We start from the raw sequence: 15,383 nt of genomic DNA, 5'->3' as shown, positions 1-15,383 counted from the left end.
TATCAGGCTAAAACATGCTTACGCTGGGTGGATCCTCACTTTAAAAGTGCTACAAGGCGCTATAAACTTTGGGAGGAGTGGCCATGGGGAAGAAAAAAAAACTGTTCTGTTATTTAGGCAGATCCTTGAACAACACTGGTTTTGCGATAAACGATATTCATGACCAGAGAGGGATTTGTAAAGTGTAATACTGAAATGCTTCTTGAGTGTTTTGTAGAAAATAGTTCACAGTAAGTGCACAAGTGAGGTTTTATCATGGACCTCACGGTACCTAATACATGGATACTTATTTTGGTCAATACACTTTTCACAGGAAAACAGCTAAACTTATTAAATCAAAGCCAATCAGAAGCTGTTATTAATCAGTCTTATTAATTGGAAGTAACCAATAGTGCCTTCCATTTGTGATCTATCACTTGACCTGTTGTGCTTTTGTTACAGGTTCCTTTGTGCTTCCTGAAATTGGTCGAACATCAACTTCAGATTACTCGAATTAAAATAAATTATGGTTTTCAGGGTCAACCATTTTAGGAGAGGAACGTTAACCATTTAGAGCAATGCTCTCAATGATGTGGTGAGTTTTAACTACCTCTGTTTACTTGTAGGTCAACAAATAAGACCACTTTTTTACATTTACTTTTTCCACGTGTATAGGTATCGAACCGTTTCGTACACTGACATTTCTTGGCGCGTGAGTCTTCGATATCTCAGAAAATGAAAAAGAAAAAGAAAAGAGACAAAGAATACATTATAATCTAATTTAAATCTCTCTTCACTCTCATAAGTTCCCCTTTCCACTCACACAACAATTTCTACTTTGGAAACCCTAAAATGGAGAGGAATCAAGGTTCGTTCTCTTTCTTCTTCGTAAAACCCTAGCTAGTTTATCTACTTCTGATTTTGAATCTTCTTGTGCTGGTTTTTACATTTGCGTTTTCTGATTTTGCAGCTCCACGGAAACGGCAACATATGGATGTCAGGCCGGATAGAGACGAGGTCAATAGGATTTATTCACCATGTCTGTAATATCTTCTTCAAAACCCTTGAATTCTTTATGTACTTTGTCTGCTATTTATTTTTATTTTTTGATTTTGTGATTTTTGATTTTGAGTTTGACTCATTTTGCAGGCCCTATGTCAGTATATTTTGATCTTCTGGATTCTGCTTACAAAGGGGAACTAGATCGTTTCACAAGTAAGCTCCAGATTATAGTTTGATTTTTTATGATTTTTTTTTCCCTTTTCTAAATTATGTTTCTATTTGTGTGTTATTTTTGGGTGATTTTCAGTGATAGCTTCGTCTTACGATAAGAGAGGGGATGGATTAGCAAAGACCATCCCACGTCTTGTGGATGGAGATGGAAGAGGATCTCTTGCTTTTGCTGCTGCTGGTGGAAGAGTGAATGTTTGTAGATACTTGCTTGAACAGTTGAATCTTGATGTTGATGTTAAGGATAGTCATGGTAATATCTTTCTTTCTAATGATTTAGTTTGTACTTCTGATTATTTATTTTTCTTAAATTTGGTTTTTATGTAACTTTGACCTTGTTTTCATAGAGAATAAATGCCTAAAGAGCTGATTACACTATTAACTATTGTCCAGCTATTGCTTCAGTACCATGGATTTAGTTGTTGTTTGTTATTGATTAGGAAAAACTGTTAGGGTAATTCCATTGATACCGGTGGTCAACAAAAATGTGGTGGATATTGCTGAAATTGTTTGTTTGAACAATATAAAGATTTTGAGTCCCTTATCAATAATTTTCTGCTTGTTAATGTTGTCGTTTGTTGGGGTTGATGATCTTACCATGAACTGTTGTTCATTTTTTGATTTGTGGCCGCCTTCTTTAGAAGAATGTCACAGAATTAGAATGCTGTCCATATTTTAGGGGACTGAAATGGAACTTGGATTAATAATTTGATCAGTTAGGTTTGGTATTTTCCCCAACTATCAGCGTGAAACATAAAGGGAACCTCTTCAGATGAAGTCAAAATTTATCTTATTGTTGTTTTTGTTTTTCAGGTGTAACTCCCTTATCATATGGAGCTGTTAAGGGACATCTTAACACTGTAGAGTATCTTCTCGAGCAGGGCGCCAATCCTGATGGCTCAAATGATCCAGATAGTACAACTAATACTCCTTTGCATTATGCTGTATTGGGAGGTACCTCACATATCTTTAACCAAAGAACAGAACTTGTACATTGTTATAGATCTTTAGCAAGTGAAAGCAATTTCACTTGGTATATTTTCAACTTGATTGTAGTTTAGTTATCCTGACACAGTGGCATTAAATGTTGATATGTACCCTTAGTGAGATTTCCTATCTACTTATAGACATAGTGTCACAAAGATTAGATTAGTAGGCAAGGAAAGCCCATCCCTAGCTTATTAACTAAACATTCCAAATTTTCACAGTTTCCCTGCTACCCATATCTTAGTAATTTTATTAAATTTAGTTTATTAGGGGGTTTTAACTTTATTTTATATGACACTCTAGTGTTATGCAACCTATATGTATCTGGCAAAAACTCTCAACGAAGGCATCCTTTCTTGCATCTTTTCTTCCAAGAGTTCCATCAGTGGTATTTAAGAAGATGTGATACTTGAACTTTCTAACTTACTGCAAGCCCAAGGAAATCATTCTTGTAGATAACCCCTTGTGACTGGTTTATGGTTGGAATTTAGCTTTCCTTGCAAAAAAAAATACCTTGCCGTGAGACTTTGTATTGCATTAGATGAGTATGTTTGGTTAAGGCTTAGATGAACTTTCTTATAAACTTTTTATCCTCCATAAGTTCGTTTTTTAGAAAAAAGAATTATGTTGTTTGGAAGATTGAGGCATATGGTACCTCTTGCCGCATAGAAGCAGACACTTACTAAATGCATATTTACCTTAAAAAGAGTTAGATGTAAACTTGAATGCGAATGCGTTAGGAATCTCTAATAGTGAACCTTGAGATATAATAGAACGCCCCACCTTGGTGCTCGGTCTATAACTAGAGCAGTGTTGACTTCTTCCGTGTTGCTACTTCTTTATCCAAAAATAGCATTAAGACGTAGCTTGTCTCTTCTATAATTTTTGTTTTTTGCATTTGAATTTTGGACATACAATTAGGCGTGGGTATCATATGCTGCTTTATCTGCAGGATATAGAAAGATACAGACATTGTTACTTTCAAAAGGTATTCGCATTAATGTTGCGACTAGATCTGGCACAGCCCTATCATATGCTGCTCTTCTTGGCCAGATTGATGCTGTTAAAGTTTTGTTGGATCACCATGCAGATGTAAGTTGACTTCTCCTCACCTCAACTAAATAACAGTTACTCTTTTCAAGTAATTGGTCAACAAATAAGGATAAAACAGGGCACTGTTATAATCTTTCAGTTATGTTTTATAAAAAGGAAGAATAACTTTTATCGTGTAGTGCACAAATAACTTTTATCTACTATTGGTTTGCCAACTTGGTGGGTCTTTTCACTAAATGTATTTCCTTTCTATATGCAGCCTAATGTACTGTTGTTTGGTATGACTACACCGCTAACATCGACTATTGTGATCAAGTCACTGCCAATCATGGATCTTTTACTAAAGGTACGTAAAGGTCTCAACCTTCTGGTGGCACAATGTCTTATTATCTTCTCAGGGGGTTGCTAAGAAATGTTTTGCGAGTAGTAACTATATATTTATCCATTCACATTGGTTTTTGAAGGAATTGACACAATATCTACATTTAATGGATCTAGATTACGATTCTTGCATATATGAAAGACTCACTCCTTTATGTATCTTGTTGACCATTCATGAGTGAAACCTCAGTAGTAAGATTTGGAAGCTTTGCCATTTTCGTAGTTTGATTCCAAACTTCTTTTTCTTAGTTTATGCCATTTTCTTCTGTTGGTTTATAGCATAATAACGTGAAAGTTAATTGTGGACGTGTGCAGAACTCTCAAAATATATTACTTAGGGGCAGTTAGGGCCACATGATAGTGTAATTCTTGTTTCAGAATCTTCTCGAAGATGTAGTGCATTATCTTCCTAAATGTTTAAGTTATTTTTCCTCTTATTTTGATAACTAATAGAGTCTCACCTTTCTTTTTTCGCATCTATCCTTAGATATGCTTATTATGAATGTGTCTGGTTCAATAAAATATAAATCCTGAACAGAATATAAATGAAAGCATAATAAGGTGAAAGATAATTGTGGACGTGCACAAAACTCTCAAAACATATTACTTAGGGCCACATGATAGTGTAATTCTTATTTCAAAATCTTCTCGAAGATGTAGTGCTTTGTCTTCCCAAACTTTTAAGTTTGCTCATCTTGATAACTAATAAAATCTCACCTTTCTTTTTTCGCATCTATCCAGGCAGGTGCTGATCCAAATGCCAAATCATGTGGATTTGCCCCTCTAATATTTGCAGTAATTTATGGGCTACCACAATTTGTCGTGCGATTGCTAGAGGCTGGTGCTGATCCAAATGCTACAAATAATGTATGGATACCTAATACTTAGCTTATTCATTTCTCTCCAGTTCAAACTTCTTCTGAAACCTATCTGGTCGCTGAAGTCATCTTATATTTTATGGCCCATTCTAAGATTCCAACACCCTGGTTTAATGTATGAGACTATCGAAAATCAATTCTTCATGTATTTAGACCTTGTCATAATTAAAAGGGTTGCCAAGATGCCCTACTTACGAATACAAGTAGCAGGCTGGTTGAGTGGGAGTGATTTTTCCACCTGAAGTCAAGAGAATTGGTAAAACTATTTGAGAGAACTGGGTTGACGGGATGTCGGGTTATCCTATGGTCTAACGTATGGATTTATTTTTAAACACAGGAAGGGATGACTGCAGTAGAAATTGCTGCTAGAGAGGGTAATAGTGAAGTTGTTGAGATTCTATTTCCTGTGACTACTCGCGTTCCAACATATCCGAATTGGACCATTGATGGACTTATGGAGCATGTGCATTCAGTGGCAGCCAAAAAGAAGAAGGTACAGAATCTATATCTTACGCAATTGATGAATTGACTTCTAATTGTAATTATGTGATAACTTAGGGTTGGAATTTCTTACTTATTGAGGAAAATACGAGGAAATATTTCTGTCTATTTGCACCTATGACCTTGCCTTTTTCCTTCATATGCACATCAACCTCTATTGGTTGCCCCTTATTGGATATTAAATTTCTCAACCACTGGTATGTATATGCCATCTCCAATATTTGGCTCTTACTTCTCCGATTGCAAGTTCTACTATATCCATCAAGCTCCTAATTAGTTTATCGACTTCCTAGACCTGCTTAGTGCAACACAAAGTCACAATATTACTGATTACCAACCTATGTAACTGATCCTAATATCACTAAGTAAAGCTAGATGGCTCTGCTGTCTGCTCAACATAGATGGGCAAGAAAATTGCTTTAACCTTCTTTTAACCGCATTAGAAACTAAGGTCTATCTACACCACATTTCCATTATATAGTAGAATGAGTGTATGTTTTGGAATAGACTTGCAGCTGAAAGCTACCATATCTATGTTCCTTAAAAAGTTGACTAGTAGATATCAGGGCTTCTGGGCTTCTGGTAGTGCATGGATCTATGGGAAGTTACAAACTGATTTATGTCATGGTATTATCAATCAAATTAGTGGCTTGTCAGTTGCAATATTATTCAATCATATTAGAGGCTTTTTAGGGACTTCTGGGCTTCTGGTAGTGCATGGATCTATGGAAGTTAAGAACTGATTATGTCATGATATTATCAATCATATTAGTGGCTTATCAGTTGCAATATTGAATCGCATTATGAAATTTGTTTATCCTTTATAAATATAATGAAAGTGAATACTCTCTATAAATTAAGGGACTCATTAAAGGGTACAAATTACTGTATTAACATTTGCCAACTCCAGTTCTGGTTATGGAGGGAATAATATTAAAAGCTTAACAAGATACCGTGAAAGCTTTCCAGCCAGACAATTTTTACCCGTGTCAGATTTTGTTTTATAAGTCCTAGTTTCTTACCGTCTGAACTCAGAGCTAATTTTTACGTTTTTCATTCTTATAATCCTATTTTTTGGGGTTTCCTCTCGTCTGTTATGAGCTGTGCCTGTTTTAACAATTAAATTTTGGTTATGGAAATATAGGCGTTGGAGGTTTCTCCAACAGATGCAACTCTACTATCCAATAGGAGTGCCTGTTATGCATGTTTGCGAGACGGACCTGAAGCATTAAGGGATGCAACTGAATGCATATCTTTAAGGCCTGATTGGCCAAAGGCATACTACAGGGCAGGCGTAGCGCTCAACATTCTGAAAGTCTGTGTTTTTTCCTCTGATTTGCCTTTTCCGGTTTTTCTGAGACAAATCACTTTTTAATTAGTTTGTTGCATTTGTTATCACAGAGGTTCCGCGAAGCAGCAGATGTCTTTTTTAAGGGTTTGACGCTGGATCCTGAAAACAACGATCTTGTAGATGCATTCAGGTTCAGTTCTATCGACCTTTTATTAACTTCATTTTCATGTGTTAAAGTTACTAATTACGTCTCTTATTCACCATCAAGACAGATGATTAAAGAGCCTGGGTTCCTATCCAAATTTGGCAACCAATTTGGTTGTCAGTCCCTTATGTTCTCTAGATATCAATGTCTCTATGTTTTTGCTATTAAGTCTTATTCCTTTTCTAAAGAAATTTGTCTAAAATAACCATGTTTTCAAGAAATGTGATTTACAGAATCATTAGACTTGAGACCACATGTTTAAAAGGCTCAAATCTGTACCCAGAACTTACATGGGCCAGAGTGTTTACTGGTTAAACCCCTTTGAATCACGTAGTTGGGTCTTTATGACCCATATTGAACTTTAGTCGTCGATGTTGCACATGGTTTAACAGCCTTTATGATCCATAAACTCCGTCAAGTGGTTTGCACATGGTTGAACAAGTGTCATTTATATTTAGTCAAATTTATCTGTATCTTGACTAAATCCAAATTCTGAAGCAGAATAACAAGCACAATGTCAAAGTTTATTTTATTTATTGAACTTCTCATATTTTGTTTTTGTTTTAATTTCTCTTCTAAATCCAAATTCTGTTACTAAATCTGAGGAATCTGTCTCGTGAACAAAAAACTTTATCTTAATTTTCCTGTTTTACGCTGTGGCATACTTTATATTTACATTCTCCTGTTTGTGCTTTCAGGGCTGCTAATGAAGCCAGATTGAAGTCGATCATCCTACAACCGTAGGAAGAAGTAAGATGGTGATGATAGTAGACTGACAATATCATCTCGACCAGAAGACACATTTTGTGGCCAACTTTTGTATAGGAAGTACTGAATGGGGTTTTGCTAAGATTCTTAACTATTGGCGCCATATGGATTTTACTTTACAATAGTTATGTAGTACTTTCCTATTCCACTTGGAATTTTGTTGATGAAGAAAACTCTAAAACTTATGCCACTAGTAGGTGTGTAATTAAGTTTCAGTTGCTATCTTACTTCTGACATCCTAGGCGCCATCCCTGCTTTACCTCTTCCTTTTTTTTTGATTCTCCAGAGTTTTTGGATACTTAATGTGGACTTTGCAACTGAAGGCTTTGATCCTTCTTTGCATTGAACACGTGTTTTTGATTGGTACTGCAATGCTATGGGATGGTAAGGGACTGTATGTACATGCCTACACTGTGTTTATCTGCTATTCAGGAGATAATAAAGCACTAGAATTTCACAGATAAAGATGGGACATATTGAAGGGTAACTCTTGTGAGGATGTTCGGTTAAACAATGAACACCTACTTATTTTTTAATTTTTTTTTGTAGATCGATGATGCATTCCAAACAACCAACTTAAGGTGTTAGGGACTTGTGGTACAATAGAAGTAGAGCCACTTAATGTGGGAGTTGAGCGTTCATCCCTATCATTAGATTTATCTACTGAAATTTGGAAGATAATACAAGTTGGTGGGATGTTGTCCCAATTAACAATACATTTAAAAGATTTTGCCTCCCTAGCTAATATGCATGCTGCCCTATTGACTGTTCTAGGAATAAAGAAAGGATTAAGGAAAAAAACAATAAAATTTTTACAACTTTTAGCAATCTTGTCGGTCTCCATTAATATTGCCCGACTCTGCCAAAAAATTGTGGAGCCTTTTTTTTTTAAAAAATCAAAAAAGTTCCTGCAATCTCTTTCAATACTGAAAGATAGTTAGTGAAGGTTGTATTAGGAATGGGACGAATGAATTTGTCAGTGGAACAATCAATGACGTTTTTGTTTAGATTTTAATGTTGATAATCCAAGTACAAGTTCATTTTTGCTCATTATATTGGATTATTATAGCGACATAAGTTTGATTAATTTGGTTTAACATTGGGTTTCATTGTGCAATTAGGCTTCACTGATTTTGGTGTTCCAGGAAATCATAGTTTTCTTAGACATTCTCAAAAAACGGTTCAGTCCAAAACCGCACAAAAAAGAACAGATTAGTCCACTCTGATCCAACTAGGAACAGATTAGTCCATAAAATTTATAAAGACGATGCTATCCTTCGCACGCTTTTAATAAAGCACACGTGCAGCGAATGGATACAGTTTTGTAACTGACACCATAAACGTAGTTGTGACACGTAGCTTGGGAAAAAAAACTGAATTAAAAACTGAATTAAACGGCGTAACGGACAAATCATTTATTCCTTCTTTTTCTTTTGAAGACTGAATAGCAGAAGAAAAAAATCAAAACTACTCATACCTCAACATTTTGAACCCTAGAAAATTTTCAATTCACAGAAACTTTCAATCAAAAACTCTAACATCTTACTAATCAAAACAACTAGATGGTTGAACAATCAGTAACATCATGTTGAAAGGAAAAAAAGTAGTTTCAAAGAAAAACGACCACCAACAGTGGAAGATTCAACATCAACTGAAGAAGAAATTCCATCAGTTGCGGTAGAAGAAATTCAAAAATCAACATCACCAAGAAGGAGATCAAAGTCAGCATTAAAAGATTCAACACCAATTTCATCCCCAACTCCATCAGTTGCTGCAGAAGAGATTCGGAAATCAACAGGACCAAAAACGAGATTAAAGAGATCATTAGAAGATTCAACATCAATTTCAGTACCAGAAACTTCAAAAACATCACCAGCTAAGAAGAAATCAAAGCCTTCAAATCCTCCAAAGCCTCCAAAGTCTTCAACATCTGTTATCTCAAAAAAAAGGTAACAATTCAAGTTTAGTTCTTTCTATTTTTGAGCATTTTTTATTCAATTTCTTGTACATGTGTATAGATCTGTACACCTCCATGTTGTTGCAGTAATTCATGTCTAGTTCTATCGTGCTTTTGAGCAATTTTTGTGGGAATTGTTGTTGGTGTGTATAGATCTGTACACCGCCATGTTGTTGCAGTGATTCATTTCCAGTTCTATCTGTTTTTTTAGCAATTTTTATTGGAATTGTTGCCGGTGTGTACATACTAGTACACCACAATGTTGTTGCAGTGATTCATGTCATGTTCTGTCTGTTTTAAAGATGTTTCTGTAGCAGTGTACTGGTTCGTAGACCAGCATGCTATTTAAAATTCATATGGCCTAATGTGTGTGTTGTGCCGTCACTTGTGTTTACCGGTGTACACACCTTTGCACCAGCATGCTATTTCACCTTCATATGGCATGTTGTGTGTGTTGTCAACCTGTTGTGCCGTCACTTGTGTTTACTGGTGTATATATCTTTGCACCAACATGCTATTTCATCTTCATATGGACTAATTTGTATGTTCTCAACATATTAACCCATCGTTTTTGGTGTTGGTGTACACATCTTTGCACCAGCATGCTATTTCACCTTTATTTTGCCTGTTGTGTGTGTTTTAAAGTTGTTTTTGATAGATTTCTGTGTGAGTGTAAATATTTGTACACGCATATTGCTTTATGGCATGTTGTGTGGAAACAAATGTTGCTTTAGTTAGTTTTCTGTAGGAGTGTACACAGCTATACACCTGTATGATATGGTCCTATTTATGTGTACAGTGATATGATTTGTACTTGTATGAGTATAATGAATGTATTATTCTTCTTGGTTCATTTTCGTAGATACCAACAAACCATATAGGTCAAGTTTCCATGCCTTCAGTGACTTTGTGAATAGAAACCTTGAGGAAGATGAAATAAAAAGAGGAGAAAAAGTATGGTTCACCAATTATCAACTAGAGAAGCAAAAAGAAGGACCATTCTGGCCTGTTGTAGATATCTTTGTCCACAAAAAAGCAGACCGGAAAGATGAGAAACATACAAGTAAAAAGAGAGATGATATATGGACTAAGAACCCAAACTCAATTCTGAAAATTGTGAGACGGTACCACCATGAAATTTGTGACTCAGGGGGACATTATTTCATGTTTGATACTACCAAGAAGAACAAGAAAGTGGCAGTAACGAGTGAACCCGAGGATTTGTTTTCTATTTTATGGGATTAAGATGGTGCCAATGGAAGTTGAAAAAGGGGAAGATGTAAAAACTGCAGCTGAAAATAAATACGGTCCGCTGATAAACAAATTGACTCTTAAGAAACGAACTGAGCTGGGAAAAAAATATGTGGAGGAGGAAATCGTACGTATCATGAAGCTAAAACCAAAGTCGAAAATGGAGATTGAAAGAAATTCTGAAGACTTAGTGGTGTTGTTTACTATGTACTTGTGTATCACGGTCTTTTTTACCCAGGCAAACGGAAGTATGATTAGCAAGAACCAGTTTGCACACTTTTTTGAGTCTTTGGATAGGATGAAGAGAACTTGCTGGCCAGTTCATATACATGAGTATCTCATGGCGAGCATTAAGAAATATCAGGATTCACCACTTAAAGTTAATGGTTGTGTGCTTTATCTGTTGGTGAGTTCACAGTTGTACACCTGATATATCCATTCACCATTTTAAATAATTTTGTTCATTGTGTTTGTTCCTTTCTTTTACATTTCCAACTATTCACCTATCTGTTAATGCAGCATTGGTTTGTTGAACACAACAAAATCATGAAGTCAAGCAATGAGGAAGGTGTGCCAAGGCTTCTTAGGTGGATCATCAGCGACGTCAGTAATACAATCGAGAAAGACCTGAATGATGCCATGAAAAAGGTATCTCAAAAAACTTTCTTAGAATAGTATATGTACATTGATATACACCTTTAATAAGGTGTACAAGATTGTACATTGTTGATAGATTTTAAGAAATTTGTCTTGTGTGCAACAATTGACACTCTTACAACATGTGTAAAAAATTGTACACCTGTGATCAATGTTGATACTTTGGCATGTTTTCAGATGCAACCAGGATGGGTGAAGGCTTATACTGATGAAGAGCGGTTGCTTTTGGATGAGTACCGGAGGCAGAAACAAGAAAATAGCATAGATGTTGTGAAAGAAAAGCTGCGCATTTTAGATATGCGAAGAAAGGAGTTGGATGAGGAGCTTACTGAAGTTCTGGATAGGCAAGAAAGGTTTCTTAGTTTCATTGAAGAGAAAATACTAAAGTTAATGAAGTTGGTCTAATGAGATTGACAGAAAGAGAAGCTAATGATTTCCGTAATTACACTTTGCATGAAATCTTTAAATGTGCAAAGGAAATACGGCTTGAAACTGAGGAGGATGAGGAGGAGGAGGAGGATGAGGATGATGGGGAGGAGCAAAAGGAAGATGATGAGATTGATGACGATGAGGAGGAGGATGAGGAGGTTGAGGAGGAGCACAAGGAAGATGATGATGATGGTGATGACAATGACAAGGAGGAGCACAATGAAGATGGTGATATGCATGATCATAATGATGATGATGATGGTGATGACAATGACAATGACAAGGAGGGTAGCAAGGGTGGTGATATGCATGATCATGACAATGACAAAGAGGGTAGCAAAGGTGGTGATGACGAGCATGGAACTGAATCTGAAAGGAATGAAGTTTCGTCTGAAACTCCTGAAAAGCAAAGGTACAACATCACTTTTTTTAAATTTGCAAGTCATTTCTTTTTTTATGTGTGTACATAGTCGTACACCAGTGTGTGAAAGCTAATACCTTTTCTCAAAACTTGAATCTTTTTAGCACTCCTTCACCAAAGACCAATGAGGCAAATGAAGAAGAGGATGTCAAGGATGGAACAAGCCAAGGAGTTGAGTCTGAAACTGGTAACAAGCCGAGGTATATGTGTAGCTCGCATTTCTTCTCATTTTATATATATGTGTACCAATATGTACACCTTAGTGATTTCTCATTTTCTAAAAAAATTGCATTTTTTTCAGCACTCTTCTGCCAAAGGAAGTTGAAATCTCTGAAGGTCAAGAAGAGCATATGAACCTTAATGACCAAGATACTGCTCAAACTGACGAAATTGACAAAGTAGCTGGGTGTGAAGCTGCTAACAAGCAAAGGTATAAAGAAAATGATCTCAGCTTATATATTTTATTTTGTTTCAGTATGTGTGTACAAGGATGTACACCTTTATGACTTCTTCTGAATTTGTGTACATACCTGTACATTGGTGTAAAACTCTGTACACCATTGAAAATTCTCATAAAAATTTCATTTTTCAGTACTTCTATGCCAAAGACAAGTGTAATCAATGAAGATAAACAAGACCAAGTGAACCTTGATGACCAGAATGTGATGGATGGCACTCGAACAGAAATTGATGAAGCTACTATAATTGCAGCTGAAGCCATATGTCAGTTGGATCCTAAAGAAGTCCTTTTACTCACACAAGGAGAAGAATCACAGAATGAGACTTATACATCAATTGAGGACCTTCTAGATAACTTGTCTGAAACTGTATTCGTAAAGCTTGAAAAAGGTTGTTACAGAACGACACCATCTGAAGTGAAGGAAAAGATGGCAACCCTGATCCGCCACGATTGTCCAAGCTTTGCATTATTGAGCCAAGAAGATCCAAAAGAAGAGTCGTCGCAAAAATCATTATCCAATGAAGATGTACGAGAAAGGATCATTGAAGAAGCAGTGCAGTTCATTAAACAAAATCCTAGTGAATTTTTTAGCAGCCAAGAGGTAGAAGAAGAGAAGACCACTCCAGTGAGGACAAGAGCAGGGAGGATGAAGGAAGCAGAGATGTTGAAGACACAAGCCGCTGGCAAGTTGTCCAAGACACCACAAAAGAGAAATGCAAAAAGAAAGCTAGATCCTGAATTCACTGCCGAGGGTAAAACCAAACGAGTTGTGATAAAAGCAGATCCAAAAGGCAAGGGGATCAAAGTGGGACAAGAACCAGGCTATCCTGCCCCAATAAAGAGAAAGGGAGATGTATATCGTCCTCACAATCCATTGCCAGATGTTCGTCTATCACCACTATACCATGCTATGCAACCAGGACAGGACAAAAAAAGGGTACAAAAATTCTTCGACTATGCAAGCATGGAGTAAGTTCACAAAACACCATGATTGAATCTTATAAAAAAATTATGTGCACAACTTTATACACCATGTTAACATTTCCTTTATGTTTCCGCAGCTCTATAGCTTGGCAACTAACAAGACTGGATGATCCAACAGTCAAGGAAGATATTTTTATTGTTGGAAGAGTACTTCGTGAACTGATGTTCAACAAATATCTGGACCAAGAGGTACTCCAGTTCTACATCCATCGACGTAGAAGAGCACTTGTCAGAGATAGCATTCGACATCCATATGACAAAAAGTACTTGAGCTGTGAAATTATGAGTCCTACTGCATGTGTAAGTTTCTCAAAACAAATAAAAAATGTCATATATAGTTACTTTAATATTGTGTACATAGTTGTACACCTAATTGACATGGCGTGTTCTATGTGTTTTTAGATTTCTTTAGATGTGTATATTGATATACACCAATATGAATATATGATTGACACAAGGTCTATTAAGTGTTGACTGTTAGATTTATTTAGCTATGTACATAGATGTACACCAATATGCATCTATGATTGACACATGGTCTGCTAATTCTTGATTGTTAGATTTATATAGGTGTGTACATAGGTGTACACATGTATATCATACATGGATATACGGTCTGTTTCCAGGCCTACAATGTTTGATTTGTTAGTTTTTTGTAGTAGTGTACATGCTTGTTAGTTTTCTGATTAAGGTGAGCCTAATTAATTTTGTTTTCTAACAAATTATTAATTGCAGTACTATGTCAAGTATAATGTCACCAGCGAGGTGCAAAAGCTTGTGGTTGATTTCATACGAGACATGCCTGAGAATCTGGAAGTTCTTGTAATCCCTATCAATCACTCTACAGATCAAACGAGGATGGAATTGCATTGGTCGCTTTTGAATTTTGATTTCGAGGCTAAGGAATGGAAATGGTATAACCCGTTACACTCAGAAAATGAGCAGTCATATAAATACGATGCAAAGAAACTAGCAGATGTGGTACAAGTGGAACTCAATAAGAAGAGAGCATTGAAGGGTCACCCACCTATAGAAGAGCACGAATTAATCATCATGACATGCCCTTCACAAGGAATCAACCCGGACTGTCTAATATATACTTGTTACTTTATGAAACGAAGTATGAAGACAACAAAAGGTATGGAAAAAGGTCAGCAGAGGGCCGAAGACATTTGTCAGCAAATGAGATCAAAATTGGTGGCCAAGATGTTGACAAAAGTCGGATGGTATGAAAAGGTATGGGATATAGCGAAGGACAAGGAGCATAATCAGTGGCGCAAGACTACAGGAAAGCAACCATTGAAGAGGAAGAAGAGTTTTTAATCTTCATTCAAGATCACTTTCTGAATTTCTTCTAAACATTTTTAATCTTCAGACAAATTTAAGTTTTCAACTTTCTGTTTAAGACTTGTCACTATTATAAAGACCTTGAATTAATGTTTTTTATTAGTTTCAATATTGATGTTTTGAAAATAGACTTGTGTCAGTACTAAAGTATGTATTACAGGTTAGGAAATATTAAGGTGTACATGATTGTGCACAGTTTCTGACAGAGTAGAAAATCTGACAAACAATGGTACAGGAAGGTGTACATAATGGTACACATCTACTAACAGAAACATGAAATAGAAAAAGTAATAACCTAGTATCAATCATTAAACAGCAAAAATAAAAACTAATTACTGCATTAGAACTAAAAAAATGAATATGACTAAACAAAATAAACTAGTAGCATCCATTGTACAACAAGGTGTACATAATGCTACACATGTAAAAAGACAGGTAAGAAAAGTGAAGTGCACAGGAAGGTGTACATAATGGTACACAGATCCTGACACTAACTATCCATGAATAGAAAAATGAAAAGACATTACCAAAAGTAAATACCAAAAAACATAGAATCTTTCAAACATATCAAACATAATAAAAAGCATCAAGGCATGGGGCAGGT

The 15,383-nt window shown here is 35.9% G+C and overlaps 1 protein-coding gene and 1 long non-coding RNA gene across 2 annotated transcripts; both read left to right on the top strand.

Moving 5' to 3' along the window:
- Positions 1-673: 673 nt before the first annotated feature.
- LOC113305317 (ankyrin-3-like) lies at positions 674-5,752 on the top strand. The gene is made up of 10 exons (XM_026554378.1): positions 674-847; positions 950-1,018; positions 1,129-1,194; positions 1,289-1,462; positions 2,023-2,163; positions 3,149-3,288; positions 3,509-3,595; positions 4,372-4,497; positions 4,846-5,001; positions 5,525-5,752. The coding sequence occupies exons 1-10, from the start codon at positions 832-834 to the stop codon at positions 5,750-5,752; spliced, it is 1,203 nt and encodes a 400-aa protein (XP_026410163.1). The 5' UTR covers positions 674-831.
- A 402-nt stretch (positions 5,753-6,154) lies between these two features.
- On the top strand, positions 6,155-7,725 carry LOC113301328. Its single transcript, XR_003336227.1, has 3 exons — positions 6,155-6,324; positions 6,411-6,490; positions 7,204-7,725. It is a non-coding gene; the product is annotated as an uncharacterized LOC113301328 (long non-coding RNA).
- The last annotated feature ends 7,658 nt before the right edge of the window (positions 7,726-15,383 follow it).

The sequence above is a fragment of the Papaver somniferum genome, chromosome 8 (assembly GCF_003573695.1).
Source record: "Papaver somniferum cultivar HN1 chromosome 8, ASM357369v1, whole genome shotgun sequence".
Classification (NCBI taxonomy): domain Eukaryota; kingdom Viridiplantae; phylum Streptophyta; class Magnoliopsida; order Ranunculales; family Papaveraceae; genus Papaver; species Papaver somniferum.
Note: the sequence above shows the minus strand (reverse complement) of the source record. Positions and strands in the feature narration are given on the sequence as shown.